The sequence below is a fragment of the Phoca vitulina genome, unplaced genomic scaffold (assembly GCF_004348235.1).
Source record: "Phoca vitulina isolate PV1807 unplaced genomic scaffold, GSC_HSeal_1.0 scaffold16, whole genome shotgun sequence".
NCBI classification, from domain to species: Eukaryota; Metazoa; Chordata; class Mammalia; order Carnivora; family Phocidae; genus Phoca; species Phoca vitulina.
The window spans coordinates 14,859,308-14,883,876 of NW_022589719.1; the positions used below are offsets into that span (position 1 = coordinate 14,859,308).

Consider the following 24,569-nt stretch of genomic DNA (forward strand, 5'->3'; position numbering starts at 1 on the left):
GCCGCGGCCGCGGGGGCAGCGACGGCGCCGGGCAGCGGGAGCCGCGGCCGCGCCATGTGGCTGCTGGGGCCGCTGTGCCTGCTGCTGAGCAGCGCCGCGGGTGAGTCGGAGGGCGTCGGGCGAACTTCCTGCGGGGCGCAGGGCGGGGGCGCGGCGGCCGGGCGGCCATCGCGCGCCCTCCCCGCGCCGGGGCTGCGTCTCCCGGCGGGCGTGCACGGAGGGCGGCCCCCGGCGCCGGGCTGGCCGGGACCGGGGCGAGGGGGCCGCGGCGGGGTGCGCGCCGTCCTATTGTGTGGGCGTGCGGGCCGGCTGGTGCCGAGTGCTGTGTGCGCGGGCGGGGCTTTGTGTGCAGCCCGGCTCCGGGGAGCCCGGCTACTGCCTCGATTGGGCGTAGCTCCAGTGTGTGTGTGTGTGCGTGAGTGTGTTGTGTGTGTTGGGGAAGGGAGGAGGGGACGGGAGGGGAGGGGAGAGAACTCCTCCTTGATCCCCTCTCCCCAGCCTCCCTGTGCTCCGCGCTGTGCGAGCCTCCCCAGGGCCTCTTCCCGCATCTCTCGCGTGCACCCTTGTGCCTCAGTTTCCTCCTTGGACGTCGGGCGGGTAGCATCACCGCTTCTTTCCACTCCTTCCTGGGACTGTGTTTGGCTTAGGTAAAGAGAGATGAAGCAGGGCTGGACCTGGGAATTATTAATCTTTCCCACTGATCCTGGGGGCAGAACGTTTATTTGACATCCGACCACCCCGACTTGTCCCTCAGTGGGCGCCCGGACTGGCGACGTGCCCGTGGGAGTGCACCCGGGCTTCATCTGGCGGCCCTTTGAACCTGGCATCACCGTGGTGGTGCATCCTGAGGTCCTGGGAAGCAGCAAGCCTCTTTCCCTTCCTGACAGCGTGCTGTCCCCTGGAACTTTTCTGCTGATGTGGGCACGCTCTGAATTCCAGCCCAGGAGCCCTTCCTGCTCTGCCCCGGCCCGCTGGCCACAGCTGTCAGCTGCCCTCCTCGGCTCAGCCCGCCCCCTGACGTTTATTTCTGGGCAGCTGATGCCCAGAAAGTGGGTGACAGGGCCCAATGAACTTTCTTCAGCAGAAGCTAGCTTGCCTGACTTTCGTGCTATCCACGTATCTAATTTATGCCTGATTTCCCCAAGTGCTCGTAGCTGCTTGCTGTGGAGGTGTTGGTGGTGCTGTTTGTTGGGAAGTTGAGGCTCACCTCCTTCTGAGCTGCCCCCCCCCAACATGTGCATTTGGAAAGAGAAATCTCCCACCTTCCTTGAAGTCCCCTGTCCTGGCCATCCTCAGAATCCACTGGGCAGCCTTTCCCCTCTCAGACCTATGACATCATCCCTGCTCCTGGAGACCCCATTTTGATGTGGGTTTGCTGTGTCTTCCAGTGAGTGTGGAATGGTGGTGGCTACTGTGGGTTTTCAGCCACGTCTGGGGGAGAGTGCTCTGTTTCTCCTGAACTATCAAGCCACACCAGGGAGGGAGTGCATAGGGGGCACTGGCAGCTACAGGTAGGTATGAATGATTATGTGGGGGCTGCTAGAACAGCCAGCTTTCTGGGCATCTCAGGAAGACGTGCCTGAATTCATGCTCTCCCTGTACGGAGCCGTGATAGGTCCCATGATAATACCCAAGTGGGACAGTCCGGAAGCTGGCTCTTGTATGTGTCCTCCGAGTTTTCTGTGGCTCAGTGGAAACTTATTTTTTGCACTTCCCAGTTGGTACTGGGTTGCTTTGGTGGAGTCTCCATGTCTGTAAAAATGGCTGTAAAGTTAATTTTGTCCTTCTCTGGTCAATGCTGGTTATTTAATACGTGTGTACGTATAAAATAGGGTTCAATAAACAGAGTGGGGATAGAGAGATTGGGGGTCATGGAACTGCCTGACTTGTCCCTGTGGTGGTTTTCCATTCTCTGTGGTCATTGCACCTGTGTGGCTTTGAATCACAGTTGCTGGTTTAGAAACTTCTAGGCAGGTTGGGGGAGTGTGCATTTTTCGTGTTACATTAAGCATCATCTTTTTGGCATGAATTCTGCATTGACCCACAGTGTACCAGAAATAGGTTCGGTCATTTTTCTTAATGCCACTGGGTGCCCCGGCCTCCCAGCCCAGAGAGAAGCCTGTGTGGTTCAGTTTGGGGTTCATAGTGGGAACAGAGGCTCTACCCTTCTATCCCATATCCAGCTTCTCGATCCTCTTCTGGAAAGTTGAAACAACAAGAGAGATTATAAAAGCCAATACTTCGGACTGCTGTCTCCCCTTTGAGAGTTTGTGGAGAAAACTGGGGTCTGAGTTGAGCCCTACTCTCAGTTCTGGGTCTTTGCAGGGCTGGAAGGCCACTGACATGTCAAGAGCAATTTGGAGGCCTTTATTATTCAGGAACCTTCTCAGACACCTCTTTGTGTTTTCTTTTTCTTCCTTTGTTTATGTTGTTTGTGTCAGGGAAGTGAAGCATCGATTTTTAGCTGTTATTTTTTAATGTATCCTGTGAGAAAGACCCGGCCCATCCAATGTCCAGGTTTTCTTCACGCGGTGGATTTGCTGTGTTTCAGCGCACAAATGGTGAGATGTGTCTAATGGTGGCCATGCCCTGCAGGTAGTCAGCCTCACCTCCTCCCGGGCTGACCTTGGCTTCCACTCCCTGACATTCTCTTTCTGTCAGTGAACACGCTTGACTTTCCCCCATGTGTACTCCCAGGAGTGTGAGTGCTGACTTTTTCTCCTGGAAAGATATACTTAATGGCGTGAGCAGGTGGGTTGTATTATGATTTTTAACTAGCTGAGGAGCCTCGCGGGCCAGGAGGCTGGGCACTGTGCACCCATACAAATAAACACACCTTGTTGCTTTTCATCTTCAAAGAGATGGGACAAAGGCTCCCTCCTGGCCTGTGAGGGGTTTTTATCTGATGGCCCACTTAGGCCTCTGACCTTGATAGGCGTGGGTGAGGAGCGGCAGTGTGAGTAGGAAAGGGCAGGGTGGTCAATTCCAGGCCTCCAAGGCTGACATAGACACCTTTCTTTTTTTTTTTTACCAGAGTCCCCAGGGTAACTTGAAAGTGGGCTTGTATCTCACCTTCATGAACATTTTAGAGAATGTTGGCATTAGGAGAGTTGGTAGTCAAATAATCTCACGTTAAAGAGTTGACTTTTACAGCCTGGCCTGTTTGCATGGGCACAGGGAGTAAAGGGGACCCCATATTTATGGCACATGTATGTGTGAGATGCTTTGCTTGCCACTTTAAACGCATGATCTTGTTGAGTTTTTCCAATGATACTGTGTGGCAGGAAGTCATTTTATGGCTTAAGAGATCCTTTAGACCCAGGATGCCAGAGTGAGGACTGAAGCTTGGATACTAACTCTGACTTCTTGTTTGCAGGAATCATGCACGCAGCCTCCATGCCTTTCCTCCCACTTGCTTTTGTGAATTTAACAGTCAATGAAATTGTTTCCATAAACACCCCTCCTCCCTGAATCTGTTCACTTTGTGGTCACTGCTGTGAACTTAAGCGGTTGGTGTTCATGGGAAATACATAAAATAAATCTCAGTCCTTGAGGAAAGATGGAACTTTTCAAAATAGCATGATGTATGTATGCATGATGGGGAGGCATTATGCTTGGCAGGAAGATACCATGGGCCACGGTTGGATTTCTTGCCCTGAATTGTAGTCACTTGGGGGGTTTGTTTTCATTCATTGAGATCTCTTTGTATATATTCCCCCTTTCTTTTCTTTTCTTTTCTTTTTTCTTTTTTAAGTAGGCTCCATGTCCAGTGTGGAGCCCACCTTGGTGCTCAGACTCACAACCCTGAGATCAAGACCTGAGCTGAGATCAAGCCGGATGCCTAACTGACGGAGCCACCCAGGAGCCCCTTCCCCTTTTCTTATACATTTGTTATATTTTACAGTTAAGAAAATAAAAGCTACTATATGCCATGGACCGATGGAACTAGTCTTAGCGATGAGATAGTCCTTGGGGACAAATTTAGTTTTTTAGATCCCCCAGGAGCTATTTTTGGTTGTGGTGTTTTCTTGTTTGTTCTCTTTTCCTCTTTCTCTCTCTCTTTGGAATATTTTGGAAATACTTGGGTAGCTTTTTTTCTTTTTTTTTTTTGCCAGTGTCTGTACCTGACCACCAAGGAGATTTTTAAGATGGTCGCTCCTGTATGTGTGTGTGTGTGTGTGTGTGTGTGCGTGTGTGTGTATGTGTGTGTATGTAAAGGGGCCTTTCTTTCTTTGTAATTGTTGTAGAAGAATCTACTCTTTTGGATACTGGGGAGAGCCTTTAAAAATGTTGGCTGAGAGAGCAGCCAGGTACTTTGAAGATGCAGCATTTGCTTGTCGCATCACTTGCTTGACGTTGAATATTGCTTACCAGGATAAGTGGACTTCTGTGATAGGGCGACTGCCCAGTCAGAGGGATGGCAGATGTTTATTTCAGGCCGGGCTGTTAGAGTTTCTGGACGGGTTGCGGGGATGGGGTTGGTCTAGTGCAGAGTTTCCCAGCCTCTGTGCTCCATTTTGGGCTGCATAGTTCTCTGTTATGGGGACTGCCCTGCCATTCTAGAATATTTAGCAGCATCATTGGTTCTAGATGCCAGTAGCGGCTTCCTCCTCCTCCTCCTCACCTCCCGCAGGAGGTTTGGTTTGTGCCAACCAAACATGTCCCCAGACGTTACCAAATGCCCTCTGGGGGCAGAGTCACCCGTGGTGGAGAACCCCTGGTCCAGTGTGAGCAAGCCCCCTCACCATGCATCTTGAGCATTGTGACTGCTCATCCTAGAAATGTCTTCTAGATGCACTGGGTCAGGGTGGCCTCCTCCTTCCAAGGGATCTTTTAATCATCTGGTTTCTGCTTTCTGTTTCCACCACCCCACAAGCTCAGTGGGAAAATACAGTCATAACTAGACATGCCCAGCACTGCCCCCTTTTTCTCTCACTTCCCCTTGTATCATAGTGAAAACTTCTGGAATTTTAGATTGTAGATTCGGTTCTCTGGGGAGAGACTCCACGAGGAAGGTGACGGCTGATGACCCAAGCCACCTGGTTCCCTGAATGTTAAACTGGGGAGGCTCGCCCTGCCTGGAAGTCAGCCTTGGGAGCTGTGTGTTGAAATCTTAACCCTGGAAGTCCCCCTTCCTCAGCTCTACAGAGCAGTCATTGTTCCTCTCGGCGCCCCTTCCCCTCCCCGTCATTCCTTCTCCCTTCCCATCAAAGGGCTTTACAACTTGAGTCGGTTCTGCAGGTGGCGGGGAAAATCATCGGCACCAGCGGCAAGTTGGTTTGGGGGAGATTTTCATCTTGGACTTTGTTCTCTGAAGTCTTTTTAGAGTTAGGCTCTGTGTCGCTTGAGAACACTTGGATTCCTTTAAGACACTTTGCCTTCCAGCTGTCGTTTCTCTTTGTTCAGCGTCCAGCCTCCCTCGAGTGTTTTCCTTCCTCCTCTCTTCAGACCAGCAGCATGCATTGTCTGCTGTCTTTTGTGCAGGAAGAAAGGAGGCACCGCGATGAGGGATGCCGGGCTGGCAGGGGACAAGTGCGTGTGACCTCAGGTCAGGCACCTGCGTCTCCGATCCAGTCCTCTTCCGAGAGCCTTCCAGTGAGGAGGAGCTCTAGCTTCCCAAGCACGCCAGTGTGGGTTCCCTTTCGTCTTTGGATCAACTAGAAAATTCTTTTCAAAGCTTTATTGGGCTCTTCATCAGCGCGGTACCAGATCGGCCCTGTCCACGCACCGTGCCGTGCTCTAGGGGCATGAAGCTGTGTCACACGTGTTCTTTGCCCTTGAAGCACCAGATGATCCGATGAGGGACATGGAGTTGTTTACCTTCTTTCCTTACCTGGGAAGGCACTCTTCTGCAAGCAGTATCTCGAAGGCGTTCATGAATGGGAGGGGTACTGATGGATCCCCGACCGTGATGGGAACAGAGCTGCGGGGACGTCACAGAGCCTGGGCGCATGTGGATATGGCATCTTTGGGGATATTTAATGGGTGGGTCCTTCCTGAACAGGTTTCAGAGGTGCTTCTTTAGCTTTCCAGTTAGAATATTGGGACACACACATTGGTGTTCTGAGACTTGTGTAGGTCTTGGTTTCTGGGATTTGAAGAAGACATTTCTTCTGTGGCTTGTGCGCAACAACCTTCTTTATTGATCTGTGAATATGTCATATTTCTTGTGTCTTTTTGTGGTATCTAGGTGCATAGTAAGGACTGCCCCTCATTGAAGGTTTGCTCTCTCTGGCAGGGTGCTGAGGCTGTACATATATTATTTTCTTGTAATCTTCTTGAGTTGAAAACATGACACAAATAATACATTAAATACCTGCTCATTAAAAAATTCAAACAAAATAGGATCGTTATAATAAAACATTAAAATCTTCCTTCGTCTTTCAGTTACATTCCTCTCTCCTTTCCTAAATTACTGTTAACTGGTAGCTATCATTTCAGCCGTACTAGGGATTTATACACACACACATATACACACACACTTGCAGTTTAATGAGCTGTACTTGTTTGTATTTGTAGCCTTTTGACTTGTTGTTTTCACTTTATGTCTTTTTCATGTAAATACTTAAATACTTTTTTGTCACTTCTGCTTTGAGCTGGTGAATTGGTTACATCTTCCTCCCACCCCCTACTCCTGTTTGGACAGTTCAGTTATTCCAAAGTATTTGGCATTTCCTCTTTGCAGTAAGGCTTCAGCTCTTTGTGAGTATCTTCCTCTGTTAAGTGCTTTATTATTTTTTTTTAAGATTTGTTTATTTATTTTAGAGAGAGAGCAAGAGAGAGAGCAGGTGCTCACCTGCGCAAACAGGGGAGGCGCAGAGGGAGAGGGAAGAGAATCTCAAGCAGCAGACTACCTGCTGAGCATGGAGCCCGATACGGGGCTCGATCTCATGACCCTGAGATCACGACCTGAGCCGAAATCAAGAGTTGGACACTCAACCAACTGAGCCACCGAGATGCCCCTCTCTCTTAAGTGCTTTAAAGTTCTTGGCTCTTGCTTTGCAAAAAATTACAGAATTGCGTCATTTTTCCAATGACAGATATTTTCTTCCCTGTCACTAAATTTACACTGTTTCCTTGCCTTTTTGTAGACATGATAATTTTTCATTTCAATGCAGAATTTTAGGGTAATCTTTTTTTTTAAGGTTTTATTTATTTATTTGACAGAGACACAGCGAGAGAGGGAACACAAGCAGGGGGAGTGGGAGAGGGAGAAGCATGCTCCCCGCAGAGCAAGGAGCCCGATGCGGGGCTTGATCCCAGGACCCTGGGATCATGACCTGAGCCGAAGGCAGACGCTTAACGACTGAGCCACCTAGGCGCCCCTAGGGTAATCTTTTAAGAGACATTCTGAATAGCAGGTGGATCCAACCTCTGCCATAGTGTCAATGCACAGAACTGGACAGAAGTGAGGACACCATGAATGGCTGTGACCACGTCTACCCAGGTACTGCCAGGACTGATAGATCACAGCATCCGTCCACCCTGTGCTGTCACAAGATGCTGTTGGCTGTTTGAGCACATCTTGATTTCAGAAATGTTTTAATACTAAAGATAAATTAGGCACATCCTGATTTGAAACGTGTTACAATACCAAAGATATGCATCTTCTTGACCATCTTTCAGTTCTTATATATCTATCCATCTTTTAAAAGCAGCTTTAAAAACATCTTCTGTTATATGTATATACCATAATTCATTTAATGCTTCCTCAGTGCATGAATCTTATTTCATTTTCAAGCAGTTTATTCAGGTAGGTGGTATGCCCTGCCATTTTGTAGATGAAGAAACTAGAAGGCTAAGTGATTTTCCCACGTCCACAGCCGATAAGAGGTGGTTTCAGAATTGCACAGAGGACCCTACCACTTGGACCTGTGCTCTTCACCACTGGCTTTACTGCTTTGGCATTAAATAGACACTCAACTCAAGTTCAGGTATGCTAGAGGAAGCAAGAGTACTCCCTAGCTTGTGCTAGACAGTTCCATCATTGGGTGGTGATGTCAATAATGATTCCATGCTAGGGGCGCCTGGGTGGCTCAGTTGGTTAAGCGACTGCCTTCGGCTCAGGTCATGATCCTGGAGTCCCGGGATCGAGTCCCACATCGGGCTCCCTGCTCGTCAGGGAGTCTGCTTCTCCCTCTGACCCTCCTCCCTCTCATGCTCTCTGTCTCTCATTCTCTCTCTCTCAAATAAATAAATAAAATCTTTAAAAAAAAAAAAAAAAATAATGATTCCATGCTTGTCGTATTAGAATGATGTTAGAGATCCATCGGAGTCAGAGGGTGTCCTAAGTTGATTTATTCAAGTGGCTTGTCTTTGGCAGATTTAAACTGATGTTCTGCCACTCCTCCCTATGGAGAACTTGTCATTTTAGGTATTTAAATTGGCCTTTGTGGAGGCTTGTTTTATTAAAAGGGACAATAACAACAAGCAATTATCTCAACACCAGGAGACTCGCCTTTGAATGTATTAATGATGGAGACTTTTTTCTCCCCTGTTGATGGAAATATTTTGTGGGAATGCCAACCTGAAGCAATTTCTTTTTGGTCAGTACTTCCCTCAAATACCGCTGGGTGCCAAAGATAAAGGCCCACTGTTTATAAAGTCCAGAAATAGGTTTTCAGACAAAAATAAAGTGCTGATTATAATGCCTCCTATAAAAAAGAAAAAGTGAAGTTTTTTTTTTTTTTTTTAAATTTTTCTGACCCTGAGCTTAAAGCTTGTATGGTTCACATACAGGAGAACTTTTTCTGAACTCGTCATTGATATTATTTATTGTGGAAGGTGAAATGTTAATGTACTGCACTGGAAAGAAAGTAAAAAATAATTTGCCCCATCTCGTTGCCTCAAACCAAGGGGCTCTTGTGGGCAGTGGGTCGTGCCTTGTGAACAAGTAATGCCACAGGCCTGCCAGGTGTTAATAGCTCTAGGCAGAGCAGAGCGAGCCTCAGGATTCCAAACTCTCCCATGTCCTCTCCTTTTCATGAGTCATTGTGATATCAGGAGACAGTTAATTGGGTGAATTGGCTGGTGCTCAGATCCAGCTGTGATTTTTGACAGACAAATAGCTCAGTGTGAAGACGAGGTTGTCTCTGGCCTGGAGAGAGGCCTGGAGAGAGGCCACAGAGAGGGAGGGCAGCCATTTAGCTTACTCTGGAACAGGCCTTTGGGAACTGGGTGCTGGAGGGACATGGAATTTATGAATAACTTGATTGAGGAGACTTGCAAACCCAAGGAGCCAGTGTTCCACGTGGGACACTTGTGTGTCTCTTGGCATAGAGAAATGAAAGCATAAAGGGTGTTTGATTTTATTGCATTAAAAATCCCTGCTTGTTATTATAAGGCCCAGTGAGGTTCACTTTGGGGATATCAGAAGTGCATCGTCTTTGATGGCGGCCCTGGAACTTTCCTTCAGCCCCAGCCTTGAATCAGAGCAGTGTTCTCCGGGAGTCACTAAACTAATTGGATGTGGCCGAAAAAGGAGTTCTCATCACACTTGTAGCTCCATGGTCAGTTGAAAAAAAAAAAGCTCCTCAATTGGTTTGGAAAGTTCTAAATATAACTTGTTTTTTATTATAAAAATAAAATGGGGGGTTTGGGGAACAATGGAAGGGTGACTAACAACAAAGGGTGTCTCATCAGAAAAAAATCCCAACACCGTAAAAAAATGTTGATGCCGAGAGAAACCAGAACAGAACTGAAGAAAGGGTTTCAAAAACAGATTTTGTGAAAGCATCAGCGTAAACTTGATTAAAAAGCACGATCGTAGCACGTGAGCCTGGCTGGCTGGCGGGGCCTGGGGAAGCAGGCCTGGAGAGAGTTGGTGCTAACTACTATAGAAGAGATGAGGTTGAAGACATGGCTTGTGTCAGGAATATTCTGTATGAGTGAAAGACAGAACCAGCCTTGGAAGTGTTAGAGAGAAACTGTACATCCTGGTGGGACCTAGGATGGGCAGCAGTGATGCAGTCAGGTGGAGATTTAGCATGCCCCAAAGTCATTTATGGTGCCCAAGGAGGTGGTAAGGACAATACAGGAAAAACTAACAGATGTTGAAAATATGATAGCGATGCCCAGTGTTTGAATTATAAACATATCAGAGGAGTTGGAGATGCTCAGACATTGGAATATATAGATTCGGGGAAAGGAATACTGCCCAGCATCAAGGAGAGAGTATCGGGATATTTTGAAGGTACTCATAAAATGTGACTCAGCCACAATCCTCAACAGAAGAAAGAACTCTTCCTTTCTTGTGTGATTAAAGTTCCACGGGGCAGAATGGGGTCAGGCAGGTTCCTTGACGGCTGCCTTGGTCTGGTCCAGCCTCTGAGTCAGTGCTTGGCATAATGTCAGTCACACAATAGGATATCCCGTAAGTTTCCTGGAAGGAATGGAGGTGACACGAAGAACATGGACTGTGATTTTGAAGAAGAGAAGCAGGCGAAGGAAGAATGAACCTTCTCTTTCCCTAGTCAAGCTAGTTGTGCCCTTTGGTGGCACATCATTTCTACTCCGGATTTTGGAATGGTCTCACTCATTTTCAAAGACCTACGGAGATCTTTACCAGAGATACCCGTGGCTTAAAAAAGACAAAGAGGAAGAGGTCTTGGACAGGGAAGCGATGATCACCATTTTAAAATCAGGGGATAAATTAGACATACGTTGTGAGGCTAACATGTGGCATATAAAAGGGTTTCGGACAGGTCAGTAAAAACTGCTCTGCATCTTAATTCCATTTGAAGGGAGTTTGCATAGTTTGCTTAATGAATAGGTGAAGTTACCAGGAGGAAAAGGTGAAAACAGTTGTGTTTTGTAAAATATCACTGTTAAAAATGTTAACTAGTAAGAAACTTAATGTTAAGTTCTGGTCCAGTTTCAAAAGAAATAAAAATTTGCTGCTGAAACCACATAAATGATTCCAGGAAGGAAGTGCATTAATATATATAGTCTTAGAGAAAAGTGGAGAGTGATATAAATACATCAGTTATAAGAATCAATGTAAAACAAACTGTCACTAAGTCTTACTGAAAAAAAAGAAATCACCCACCTATTCATTGTAGGAGACATAGTAAAAATCAAGAGCTAGAAATAGAATGAAAAGTTAGGGAAATAAAATCCATTATGCAAGGGCTACTTTTATGGCATCAGATAAGTAATTTCATAGCATTAAGCATTAAGATAGATAAACAGGGTTACTGCATATAGCTAAAGGTTCATTAAACAATGAATATCTGATAATCCCATATAAAAAGACATGAAGAATTAGGAACATAATTAAAGGGTGCTTTAATTCATAATTGTGGAAGGTTCTTCAAGTATAAAATTAGCTAGTGCTTGCCAAATTTTGGAAGGTTAAAATACTTAAAGGATACATAATTTTAATGTTTCAAAGAAAATGTCCATGAGAAGAGGGAAATGCAGACCGAAAGTGTGCGGGGAGTGGTGGTGGGGGGCCTGACATGTTCCTCTGGACACTCCCGGCAGGCGTTCTTCCACACACCTGCTTCCTGGGCTCAGGGAAGTGTTTGCTAACGGAAGCTGTGGGGATAAAAAGTCCTCCCTGCTAATGAGATGAGAAAGTTGATTAAGCTTCCAGTTGGGCTGCGCAGGTCTGACAGCACCGTGGCTGCCCAGGGCCAGTGTCTGTGCAGGAGAGTTTCCAAGGGCAATTTAGGGCCTGCCATAGGGATGGCCAGGAAGGCTTTGAGAACGTTACTGAGAAGGAAAGTATAGTTTTGCTTTTACAGATTAGCAAGCATTGATAGTTTTTAAAGTATGAGCAGACATTTTCCTGGTTGAGTAGAGTGTATTTTCTCCTTTAAGATTACAGCATAAGGATTATCGTGTATAACTTTGCTACTCAAAGTATGGTCGGCAGGCCAGCAATACCTGAACCAGCATCACCTGAACCAGAATCTACTTTAGCAGGATCCTCAGATGAGGGGCGCCTGGGGGGCTCAGTTGGCTAAGTGTCGGACTCTTGATTTCAGCCCAGGTCACGATCTCAGGGTCATGAGATCAAGCCCTGTGTCGAGCTCTGCATTGGGCGTGGAATCTGCTTAAGATTCTTCCTCTCCGGGGCGCCTGGGTGGCTCAGTCATTAAGCGTCTGCCTTCGGCTCAGGTCATGATCCCAAGGTCCTGGGATCGAGCCGATGCTTCCTGCTCCGTGGGAAGCCTGCTTCTCCCTCTCCCACTACCCCTGCTTGTGTTCCCTCTCTCGCTGTGTCTCTCTCTGTCAAATAAATAAATAAAATCTTAAAAAAAAAAAAAAAAAGAGATTTTCCCTCTCCCCCTCCTAAAAAAAAAGAAAAATGAGATCCTCAGGTGATTTATGCACATATTGAAGTTCGGGGAAGTGCTGATGTGGTGCTGGGGTTATAGGCTTTCAAGGGAGTCAGCCTGGGTTCGCATCCTGCTCACCGCCTTGACCTTGGCCAAGTTTCTTAAACTTTCATCAACCCACCGTATCTTCATCTGTAAATAGGAATAATAATGGTCCTTGCCATGTGGAAATAGTTTAAATGAGATACTGCACATAAAGCATTTAGCTTTTACAATTGCCCACTAAATGTTAGTTGTTTATTTTAATAATTATTCAGGTTTATTATAAAAATTTGGAGAGGAATTTAGAAAAACACAAGTTACAGTGCTACAGACTGAAGACTGTTAACACATTGGTTTGTTTTCTTCTATTGTACATACTTCTGATCATGCTGGGAATGTATTTTCATATCTTGCTCTTTTCACTTGTGAATATAGCATAAGCATTCTCCCTTGTTAAAGTCATGGGGGGCAACAAATGGTCTGACATCATTTGTCACCCAGAATGGCTGGGTGGCTATAAAAACCACCTAACCCAACCAAGTCAGTGGCGAGCTCTCTCAGCTCATTTCCTTGTCTATACATAGGGGATATTATCTGCCCCATCTAATTTTATGTGGTGGTTTTGATCCCATGAGAATCGTGTATTCAAAAATATCTAGTAATAGGTAAGATACTGTTCACATCTATGTTATTGTAAGTGGATGGTGTTAACATGTAGGAAAAGCCAAGAAACATCATTCTCCGTTGTCTCCACAATTCCACTTCTAGGACTTTATCCTAATTAAATAGTTTTGAGATGCGTACAAACATTCAGCTACAGTGATGTGTGTGGCAGCCTGGTTTTCAACGGTGAGACGCTGGAAGCAGACAAAAGACTCATTAGAAAGTGAGTTATCCCCTCAAATGCTAAAATACTATGCAGACAGTAAGACGGATGCTGTAGACCTGCTCTCTCAATAAGCTACCCACTAGCCACATGTGCTACTTCACTTTAAATTGGTTAAAATTAAATAAAATCAATCAGGAAGTCAGTTCTTCATTCATACCAGGAAGATTTCAGGGGCTCAGTAGCCTCATGGGGCTGTTGGCTCTCTTTTTGCACAGCGCAGAGGCAGAACATTTCCATCATCTCAGAAAGGTCTTTTGGATGAAGCTGCTCTTGAAGAATAGTTCTTACATGGAAAGAAAATTCTTATGAAACAGAATGATTCAAATTTGGAGGGAGAGAGAGAGAGGGAGAGAGAGGGTGTGTGTGTGTGTGTGTGTGTGTGTGTGTATGTGTGTGTGTGTGTTGTAAATTGCCCCTTGGTGCGTGGGGGGACACCATGGCATTTCCTGATTTTTCTAAATTTAGGCAAATCTGGCCCTGATAGTCCCCACTCATCAAAAACTTGAGATTTGGTGCAAGTTGAACCCGCCGCCCCCTGTAGGTTCTCTCAGGACGCTGTGACCTGACCTGGGCTTTGGTGTCGTTGTTGCTTATTGTTCCAAAGCCTGTTGCCTGGCATTGGACCTTCTTGTCTACCCAGCACTTCAATCCATCGCTTCACACGAATTCACTCCCCATACATTTCACACAGTGATTTACAAGAGTTGGGGGGAGAGGAGACCTCTGTGCTCCCTTCCCCATTCAGATTGGTAGTGTTACTGATGGGGGCGGGGAGAAGGCTGAAACCATTCCACAGTAAACAGTAATAGTAATAACAACAAAATTCCTCTTGATTCACTTGGAAATCTGGGCTCTGCTTTTGTCTGGCTTGTGGATCCTAGCGGGCATGGCGCCGGAGGGCTCTGCAGAGGTAGTCCCTCCATCCCCTAGCCCTTCCAGCAACTTCGTGCCCAGGCACCCAGGCCTCGGTGGGAATACTCCCTTCACCTTGCCAGCGGGGTCAGCTGAAACAAATAACCCTTGCTCTGACTTTCTTGGAGATGGTATTGGTGCCCAAGCGATGCCCGTCTCCTGTTGGATTTTTAGAAATGATTCTGAGAAGGGATGGTGGCTTGCGGCTCATTCCTCCCCCCACAGCTAAATGCAGCCATTATGTGTGGAGTGTATGCCCTTGTTTACTGTCTGGTCCGACTGTTGATTTAGACCGTGTCTGTGTTTGCACAGTTTCTCAAAGAAAGTTTCCTCTTCACCCTTCAGGACCCTGCCAGTGAATCTCCTTGTCTAGAAAGCGGTCCTCCCGTGTTTGACCCCCAACCACAGAATTAAGTTGACTTTTTAAAAAATTTGATATATGGGTATACTGCAAAAACAATTACCACAGTAAGTTCACTTAGCATCCATCACCTCACAGAGTTACACCTTTTTTTTTTCTCTCGTGATGAGAAGTTTTAAGATCTACTCTCTCAGCACCTTTCAGACGTACAGTATGGGGTTGTTAGCTGTCGTCACTATTATTATAACTGGAAGTTTGTACCTTTTGACCACTATTCCCATTTCTCTACCCCCACCCCTGACCTTTGTCAACCACCAATCTGTTCTCTATTTCTATGAGTTGGGCTTTCTTTTTTTTAGATTCCCCATATAAGGGAGACTCCATACAGTATTTTTCTTTATCTGACTTATTTCACTTACCATAATCCCCTCACGGTCCATCTGTGGCTTTACAAGTGGCAGGATCTCCTTCTTTGTTAAGGACTGAGTAATATTTCTTTTTTTTTTTTTTTTAAGATTTTATTTATTTATTTGAGACAGAGAGAGAGAGAGTACACACAAGCAGGGAGGAGGATCAGAGGGAGAGGGAGAAGCAGACTCCCCACTGAGCAGGGAGCCCGATGCGAGGCTCCATCCCAGGACCCTGAGATCTTGACCTGAGCCGAAGGCAGACGCTTAACCGACTGAGCCACCCAGGCGCCCCAGGACTGAGTAATATTTCATAATCTCACTTCCTGACGGCTTCCCCTGCCTTGCATTTGCCTCTGCTTTGCATTTTGTTGGACTCAGTTGCATAGTATTCCAATTTATTTGTGCTCGTCCCCTATACTTGAGTGGTTCTTAAACCTAGATGACTATGAGTAACCTGGGTGCTTTAAAATAACATGCTGTTTTAATTACTTTAAATTCTGGAATCTTTCAAACATCATAAAAAAACTCCAAGAATAATGTACAGATACCAATGTACCTATCACGCCAATCTCTATCGGATTTTTAACATTTGTTATTTTAATTCAGGTTTTTTTTTAAAAGAGAGAAGCAGAATCAGATCTGATCAAAGACTTCCCCTCATCTTAGGACTTTGTATTTTGCCCAGAGGTCACTGCTGTCCTCCAGTTGAGGTATATCCTTTCTGTTTATGTTTTAATCTCTTACCATAGTTGTGTGTGTCTGTCTCCAGTGCATAACATCTTCAAGTGTACGTAAATGCTATCCCACTGTGTGTACTTTTTAGGTATTCTTGCAGTGTTGGGGTCCACCCACGTTGCCACGTATAGATAGAGTTTTTTTTTAAGTAGACTCTACACCCGACGTGGGGCTTGAACTCATGACCCCGAGATCAGGAATCACACGCTCTACCGACTGAGCCAGCCAGGCGCCCCAATATAGCTGTATGTTTTTAACTGCTGTAAGCTATTCCATTGTGTGAGTATACTGCGCTTTGTTTATTCATCCCTTAACAAGACCTTTAAGCTGTTACCACGACCAGCCCCACTGCTGTGGAAATCCTGTGCACCAGAGCAGGACTTTATAATATTCTCGAGGTAGAGTTGCTGGATCAAAGGGTTTGCGCATTTCTAACCTGACCAGATCTTGCCAGCTCACCTTCTGAAATGGTCCTACCCTCCTCTGCCCCCATTAGTGGTTTACGAGAGCACCTGTTTTCACACATTTCTCCTGGTATTTAGCATTTAGGGTTCTTAGTTTCCCAAGGGCACAAAGTGGTTTTAATGTCCTTTCCCCTAATGACGAGCCAGGGGAGTGTGGCAAGCCCGGGCCAGGCCTCAGCCCGTCCCCCACTCCGCCTCCATTTGCATGTAGATGGAGAAGCCTGAGGGCCTTCCGCAGAGGCTGGTCCGTGTTGGTGTGGCGGGAATTTCCAGGTCCGGACCTCCAGCTTTTAGGGCCGGCTGATAAGGTCTAGTTCTGCTGAAGGGTAGAATGTTTCCTCTTGACATGGACTCAGGGTGTCAGGGTGCTGCTTCTCTGGCACGGCATCTAGAAGGCAGGCCCGTGCTTGACTCTGTGACAGCTGTTGAGACCACAGAACTGAGAGTGCGCCTTGCTGAGCAAACCAGCAAAGCCGTGGGGAGCCACTTTCTGGACCCCACCGCTGCCAGAGGTATGGGGGCGTGATGACCCAGAAGGCAGGCTCTTGAATCAGATGGTCTGGGTTCAGATACTGGCTGTTGACCTTAGGCTGGTTGCAGAGCTTTTCTGTGCCTCAGTGGGCTCTTTAACCCCTGATGAGGATACTGCCAGCCTCATGGCATTCTTGGGGAGAATGGACAAGGCCATGCCTGCAAGGTACCTCTTAGCCCAGTGCCCCGGGCTTCATCAGCACTGGCCCCACGTGCTTAACTAATCCATGCTCTGAGCCTGGGTTTGAGGGCTGGGAGTGACATTTACGTCCGGATCCCCAGTGCCTCCACGGAAGTGGGCGTTCAGTTAATGCTTGTTGAATGAGTATGAGTTTCTGCCTACACGTATGCGCATCACTTTGTACGTACAGCAGGTTACTTAAGGCTTTTGAGTTTTATTCTGAGAGCCATGAGGGTATTTTTAACTAGAGACCATTGTGATCCCATTTGTAGTCTTCAAACAAGAGATGAGGACTGTTGGTCCACTGGACATTTATCAGTCCTAAAATTTCATGAACTTGAAGTGAGGTTTTTCTGACTCATATTCACATGACTTTTAAAAAATATATTCTTCCCATTTCCCCCCTTCCTGAGATGTTTCTTCCCTGCCTTCCTGGTCTTTCTGAAGTACATTCAAATGGCTTTCTTCCTATCAGTGGCTCTGAAAATACCTAAGTATTTGGAGTTTGCCCTTGGGCTGGTCTACCAGTTCTAGGGGGTGGTCTCCTACGTGACCTGGGATATATTGAAGGGTCAGTGCTAAGTGTGATTCTGGAAGCAGGGTCCTGAGAATTCTGGATATATTAGAGTTCTGCTGCACATTCAGATGGCTCACCTGGGTCTGTGGTACTGCACTAGAATACTTTGTCCCATAGTAAGTTTTGTATCGAAGGGGGTATGCATACCCTGCGGAGCCGTCATGCAGGCAAAGTGACTGATGGTAATTTTCCATATGTTGGTTCGGTGCTGACTTCAGGGGAATGAACAGCTTGCTTCGGGGAGGGTCATTAAATTTCCTGGGTTCTCTGGAGTACCTCCTTTAAAATGAGTTCCTAAGGTGAACTGAACAGCCTCAAAGATTTTGAAAGAGAAATGCCCTTTCTCTAAATACATTTAGAGGGACTGTTTAAAGGAAGCCCTGGTTGTTCCCTTTTCTATTTAAAGAATTTTCATTTCTTTGAGAAATGGAGGATGAGAGCAGAATGGGAAGAAATGGAAATCTCCGTGGACTTGAGTTATTTGCACACATTGGGTACCGTAAAAAGGCCATTTAGTGGATTTAGAAACGGGGGGAGGGGGGAGGGGACAAAACAGAGTAACAGGCTGGCTTTGTAAAATAAGTAAATAACACTGCCACTTGGAGAAGGTGACTCGGATGAAGGTAGTAAAATAATGTGGTAAAGATTAAACCCAAAGAAGACAAGCAAAACAACCCAGAAGTCAGAAGTACAAAGTTGTCAGTGCTGATGGGAGAGCAAAGTAGTCAGAACTGTGGGGGGAGGAAGGGCCAGGCCCCAAGGACAATGGATTGAAATCCCATTGGATTCGAATTTTACTTACCGTCCACAGGCATTTCCTGAGATGTGGGGATGGAAGTAAGTGTGTGTGTGTGTGTGTGTGTGTGTGATGTGGGGATGGAAGTAAGTGTGTGTGTGTGTGTGTGTGTGTGTACGCACACAGCCCTGTATATATATGTGTGTGGGTATGTGTACCCGTATAATCAGTGCTAGCCGTGGTCCTGGGAGGACATTTCACATGGGACACAGGAGGTCTTCATCCTGTATCAGCTTATCTGTTTTAAAATGATAGATCGGGGACTACATCACTGGGGCTTTTCAGAACAGTTATTTATTGTTCCCTTATCTGTAAGACACTCTGGCAAGTCCTGCTGGATATCCAAGTTTTCCCCTGACTTTAAGTAAGGAGTGCGGCAGGAGAGGGAGAGTGTGCTCATGGATAGGTCTCGGTAAGGCGTGGTGTAGTAGTGTGGAGAGCCGTCGGCCCTGAGAGTGGCACGGACCCGATGCCGTGGAATACCGAGGAGGTCCACACTACTCCTGCTGTGATGGATAAACAAGGATTGGGAAGGAGGTCCTGATGTGGACTTGGAGGAAGGGGTGGGAGATAGGCTGGAACGCCAGGCTCGCATGCGCAGAGTCCCAGAGGTAGGAAGGTATGTGGTATAATTGGGGAACCCCAAAGATGACAGCTTTGCTGGAGTCTCAAGGAGCAGTGGGAGCCAAAGCTGGAAAGAGGGCATACTCTACTAAGACTACTCCTAACTGTGTTCCCAGTTGTTGGCATTTCCTGTGTCCCGGTTGTTGGCATTTCCTGTGTCCCAGGCACCACGGAAAATGCTTTACTCAAGATCCCTAGGAGGGGCACCTGGGTGGCTCAGTCAGTTAAGCGTCCACCTTTGGCTCAGGTCATGATCTTGGGGTCCTGGGATCGAGCCTTGTGTCAGACTCTCTGCTCAGCGGGGAGTCTGCTTCTCCCTCTCCCTCTGCCCTCCCCCCAACCCCCCTTGCTCGTGCTCACACTCTCTGTCTCTCAAACAAAATAAATAAAATCTTAAAAAAAAAAAAAGATCCCTATGAGATAGGGACTGTCACCATCACTACTTGACCCGGTAAGAGACTGATGCTCAGAAAAGCCAGCACCTTGCAAGGACTTGGGCAAAGGACAGGCGGCGGGCTCTGGGCTTTCCCAGCTGCCGGCCCCATGCTTTGGAGGGGGGAAGGAGTGGTGGTGGTGAAGAGCACGCATGCCAGGGAGAGCTTGGGCTTGTGTGGTGGCCACTGGGAGGCCTTGGCCTAGATGGAAGCGGTGTAGCCAGACTGGGGTTGGGCAGCCCGCAGGCTCCCGTGTGTGCGAGTGCTAGGAGGGCCCGCATGTGCTGTCAGATGCAGGCTGCCGGGGAGGGGCCTGGATTTGGCGACCTTTGAGCCAGCCATTTCCCTGGAATGGTGAGAGCCGAAGCTGGGTTTGTAAGTGAGGCTCAAGCAGTTGAGCTAGGGAGGAAGTGCAGGCCACCAGGCGTCAGGAGAGTCCCAGACTTGGATTTCTGGACCAGTAAAATGATCAAAAATAAACCCCGAAAGGGTGGGCTCCTGATGTCAGGTCACCTACTTTTATTTGATCAAATGAGAACAACGTAAAAAAAAAAACAAAAAACCCACCCATTCTTTTATAAAAGAAATCACATTTTACTCCGCAAATGTAGGAATTTCTCATCCTCAGAAAAAAAAGATGGTCTTTTTAAATGGAACAGTTTACTTGTAGGGAGTTCCCAGCAATGGCTCCTGAATGTCTAAGATTGTTGCTGACCAGTGAACACCTTGCAGTGGACCTGGGTGTTCCCACACACAACATTTGGGACCTACTGGTAGAAGCTGTTTTGTCCCCAGGCATGACTTCAGGGGATGGGGAAGGAAGCTGCAGGGCTGAGGGGTCGGGGGAGCGGGAGGATGCAGGTGCCCGGCGGCGTTCAGGCTTGTGGGTGTTTAGGATTTCGAGAAGGGTATTCTAGGGCAGGAAGACCTGACCATGTCCACAGGAACTGGGGAGGGATCTTGTGACCACGGGAGCGGGGAGGAAAGCCAGAGAGGAGGGAGGGAAGAGTAGTGGAGGGGGCAGACCGAGCATTTATTTAGCACCTGGCAGGAAGGCATTAGGAGACATCTCTCCCTTAATCCTTGTAAGAAGCCTTGGGGTGGGGGGGCAGAGGTGCTGCTGACCCGTTTGCCAGGTGGGGACCCTAAAGGCACAGGTGTCTGGTGTATCTGAGTTGTCTGACGGTGGGGTCTGATGGCGGGGTCACGTAGTTGAGGTTCGCACGGAGCCTGACACCTTTTATTTCTGCATGTGGGTCCCTAACTCCGGATGGCATTGGCATGCCGTTTGGGAACCTTTTCAATGACTCATTTAATTTATTTGGAGTAACCGTAGTGAGGTGTGGAGGCACTTCTGATTCCCTTGGGGACTTGTGTGGTTGGTCGTCTTGTGACTTGGGGACCGTTTCTGTTGGCGACGCTCCTCAAGAGCAGGATCATTGTTTGGCAATTGGCAGATGGGATGACACAGATACACAGATTTCCACTTGGTGACGAATGGTCCTTTCTTAAAGGTGTCCAGTGTGTGCACCGCGCCCGGCTCAGCTTCACTCTTTTGTATGCGGGTTGGGGTCCTTGCATGAAGGTGGCAGCTGGGGCTCCAGGGCTCTCGTTTGTCCCTCTCGTGAAACTGCAGCTCAGGGAGAGGGAGGGAGATCCCTGAGCAGGCAGGATTCGAACCCTGGCCCCAGCCCTCTCAGCCCAGACTCTTCTCGCCTCACTTCCGTGGAGGGGGGTCTCTCTCTCACACTGGCGTGAACCACAAAGCTCGTAAGGGAGTCTTTGAACCGCTGTACAAGGACGGTTTCAGAATTTCAGACATTTTCCTCTTTTAATGGAAGCTCTGTCTGGCTAGTTGGTTAATGGGGGCCAGGGTCTGCCAGGCCGCTCACTTCCTAATTTCCCAGCAATATCCACGGAGAAAATCCACCCTGCAGGGAGCTTACGACTTCATGAGCTCAGTCAAAGTCAATCTCACAGCATGGGCAGCAGCTTTGATCGTCTTGATGGGTGTTTTGGTTTCCACCAAGGGGGGGGAATGAAGAGAGGGGCTTCCCCCAGGATTTCTGCATCGCTTCGCTGGCCTCACCGTCTTGCCTGGCTCTCCTGGGAAGGCGCAGTGTGCCTGCCCAGGATTCAGCCTCAGCCTGGGGCTTTATCTCCCCTACAGCCTGAGGGCTTCCAGGCCTTTGTTTCTGGAAGTTGTTGCTCCGCTGGAAGGCAGCCAGATGATGGAACCAGAGGTGCACACCTTGAGGAAAGCTTTTTCTGCATTTAGAGGAGCCAAGGGGGCTCCTTCCTGGCAGACCTGCTCCTCCCAGGAGGAGGCGTGTGGGGCCCTCGTGCATGTGTGGGGTTTTCTCAGGCAGACCCACTGATAAAGTATTTACATCAGGGTCTTGGTACCCAGCCCTGGTTTGTTTGTTTTTAAAGTCTTAACAACACATCAGCCGTTAGGATGCCGGCTTGTTAGCTTTTGGTTTCTTGCTTGCGGTTTTTGTTTTTATGAAGAGTGGAGAATCCAGGCCTGATCTTCTGAGAAGGAGCCTGCTGTGTGGGAGAAAACGAGTCCCTTGTGTGTCTAATAGTGATGAGGCTCCCGCTTGCCGGACGTTTGCTGTGCGCCCCTGCCCGCAGTGTTCTCGAGGCTTTGCCGCATTCTCACCGCCATCTTCCCATGATCGTCCAGGTGGGTTGAATTGTGTCCATAAAAAAAAGGTATGTTCCAGTCCAGTTTTGAACGCGACTTATTTGGAAATGGGGTCTTTGCAAATGCAGTTAGTTAAGAGGAGGTCATACTGGATTAGGGTGGGTCCTGATTGCAAGGACTGGTGTCCTTATGAGGAAGGGACACACAGACACACGCTGAGGATGATGGCCACGTAAAGACAGAGGTAGAAATTGGAGTGATGTAGATACAAACCAAGGAACGCCGAGGATTGCCAGCAACCACCAGACGCTAGGGGAGAGGTGAGGAAGCATTCTTCCCTGCAGCATTCAGAGAGAGCACAGTCTTGCCGACACCTTGATTTTGAACTTCTAGCCTCCAGAACTGTGAGAGAGTAGATTTCTGCTGTTTTAAGCCATCTGGTTTAGGACAATGGAGCCCTAGAAAACAGTACAGTAGGGATTACCTAGAAGGGTATTAACCCCATTTTGTAGATGAACAAACCAAGGCTCAGAAGCGTTAAGCATCTTGCCCCAGGTCACTCCGCTTCTGTGTGGAGACGGACAGATGGGGTGATGGCATGATGGTGCTGCCAAGTCCACACCTTCAAGGGGGTGACTCTCTGATGCTCGCTATTTAGGACACCTGGGGTTCTTCAACTGGAGACAAAGACAGGGAGTCTCGAGCAGGGGAGTGTGGGGGGATCCATCAGGGTGTCTTAAGGGAAGAAAGATCGAGGACCAGAGGAAGCACAGGGGCTTAAACTTGTCTGTTAATGGTTTGTTTTTAAATTGGCGATACATATAATGGTACAAAAATTGAAGAACACATAGTGAGAACATAGTTCCCTCTCTCGCCCCTGCTGTCTTGTTACTCAGTTTACTAGTTACCAGTTAGTTATACCAGTTCTCCAGCCCAGAGGAAACCAGTCCTCAGATCCTTGTGTGTTCTTTGAGAGGTAGCTGTTTAATATAGAATATATAACATCTAATACACAGATAGAACATTTGTAGGGTCTTTATATCATGGGGTATGTGTATAATACTGTGTGTATATAACATCAATTTAATGTCTTTATAATCTACGTGCTTTTCTACCATTTGCATATATTTTTTTGATTTGAATTTTGTTGTTTTGAAAAAGAAACACAACCAGATGGTATGATATTCATAAGGTACCAAAGAACACACAGTGAAAAGTCTCCCTCTTACCTAATCCCCAGCCCCCCCTCATCTCCTCCCTGAAGGCACCTGTTTTCTGGTTATTCTTGTTGTCTATTTACTGAATATATCTCAGAGATCTCTCTGTCAGAACAGAAAGAGCCGCCTCATTTATTTTTATGGTTTATGGTATTCACGGCATTCTGTTATGTGGCTGTACCATAAATTATTTAATCTATCTGCTGTTGCTAGCTAGGATGACTTACATCTTTGCTGTGACAAACAGTGTTCTATTAAATAGCCTTATACATAGGTTTTTTAAAATATCTAGAGAAGTGGAATTGTTGAGTTGAAGAGTTAAGTGCATTTGATGTTTTGATGATTATGCTGAACTGTCCTCCAGAGAGTCTGTTCCAATCTCCCTGTCCCCAGCCATAAATGAGGGTGCTGATCTCCCCACTGCTTTCCAACCTACTGTGTTAGCAACATTTTATTGCAGTTGGTGCCTTATTTTATTTCTCTTATAACGAGTAAGCATCTTTTCTTTCTTTCTTTTTCTGGGGGGGGTGGGGGGTGAGAGTGCGAGAGAGTGGGGGGGAAGCAGAGGGAGAGAGAGAATCTTAAGTACGCTCCACGCCCAGCACAGAGCCTCATGTGGGGCTCCATCCCACAACTCTGAGACCATGACCTGAGCTGAAATCAAGAGTTGGATGCTTAACTGACTGAGCCACCTGGGTGCCCCTGACTGAGCATCTTTTCTTGTTGATGTGTAGGATCTGTTTTAATTTCTTATGATTTGTGGGAACTAGTTTTAAGGAAGTTAACCCCTCCGTGATACAAGTGGCAGATAGATTTTCTCACTTTAGTTAGATTGATTCATCCTTTCTAGATGAAGAAATTCTTCTAGGTTTTCATGTCACATGTAGGCCTTCTTTGGCCAGATTTACGTATTAAAAAAAAACTCATGTTTTCTTCTTTGGATTCATTTTTCATATGTCAATCTTTCTTCACCCATCTGGAATTTATTTTGGTGTCATGTGTGAGTCAGGGATTCAACTTTATTTTTTGCCAGGTGGCTATCTGTGTGTTCCATTCATTTATTAAATAATCCCTTCCTGTCACCCGACTTGACCTGCATTAGCTTTCTATTGCTGTGTAACAATAGAACCACAAACATGGTGTTTTAAAACAGCACACGTTTATTATTTCATGTTTTCTGTGGGACAGGAGACTGGGCATGGCATAGCCAGGCTCTGCAAGGTTCTAGTCGAGGGGTCAGCTGGAGCTGCGGTCTCATCTGAGGCTCAACTGGGGAAGGATCCATTTCCAAACTCGCGTGGTTGTTAGCATTCATTTCCTCACAGGCAGCTGGATGGAGGCCTCATTTTTTTGCTGGATGTCGGCTGGGGGTTGGTCTCTGTTCCTTGGCATGTCACAGCATGACCTTTTGTTTCATCAAGTCAGCAAGAGAAAGAGGGGCCCTGCAATGTTCTGTAACATA

The 24,569-nt window shown here is 47.1% G+C and overlaps 1 protein-coding gene across 4 annotated transcripts in view; it reads left to right on the forward strand.

The window, feature by feature from the left end:
* Positions 1 to 24,569, forward strand: part of LDLRAD3 (low density lipoprotein receptor class A domain containing 3) — a 236,660-nt gene that overhangs the window by 14,393 nt on the left and 197,698 nt on the right. For 2 of the 4 annotated variants that reach the window (XM_032413909.1, XM_032413913.1), the window contains exon 1: positions 9 to 100. The exons of 1 other annotated variant lie outside the window; for it this stretch is intronic. In XM_032413909.1, coding sequence (XP_032269800.1) covers positions 55 to 100 — 46 coding nt within the window. In that variant the 5' untranslated portion in view covers positions 9 to 54. Of the gene's footprint in view, positions 1 to 8; positions 101 to 21,060; positions 21,930 to 24,569 lie in introns of those variants that run through there. One more of the 4 variants, XM_032413907.1, reaches the window with a different exon arrangement.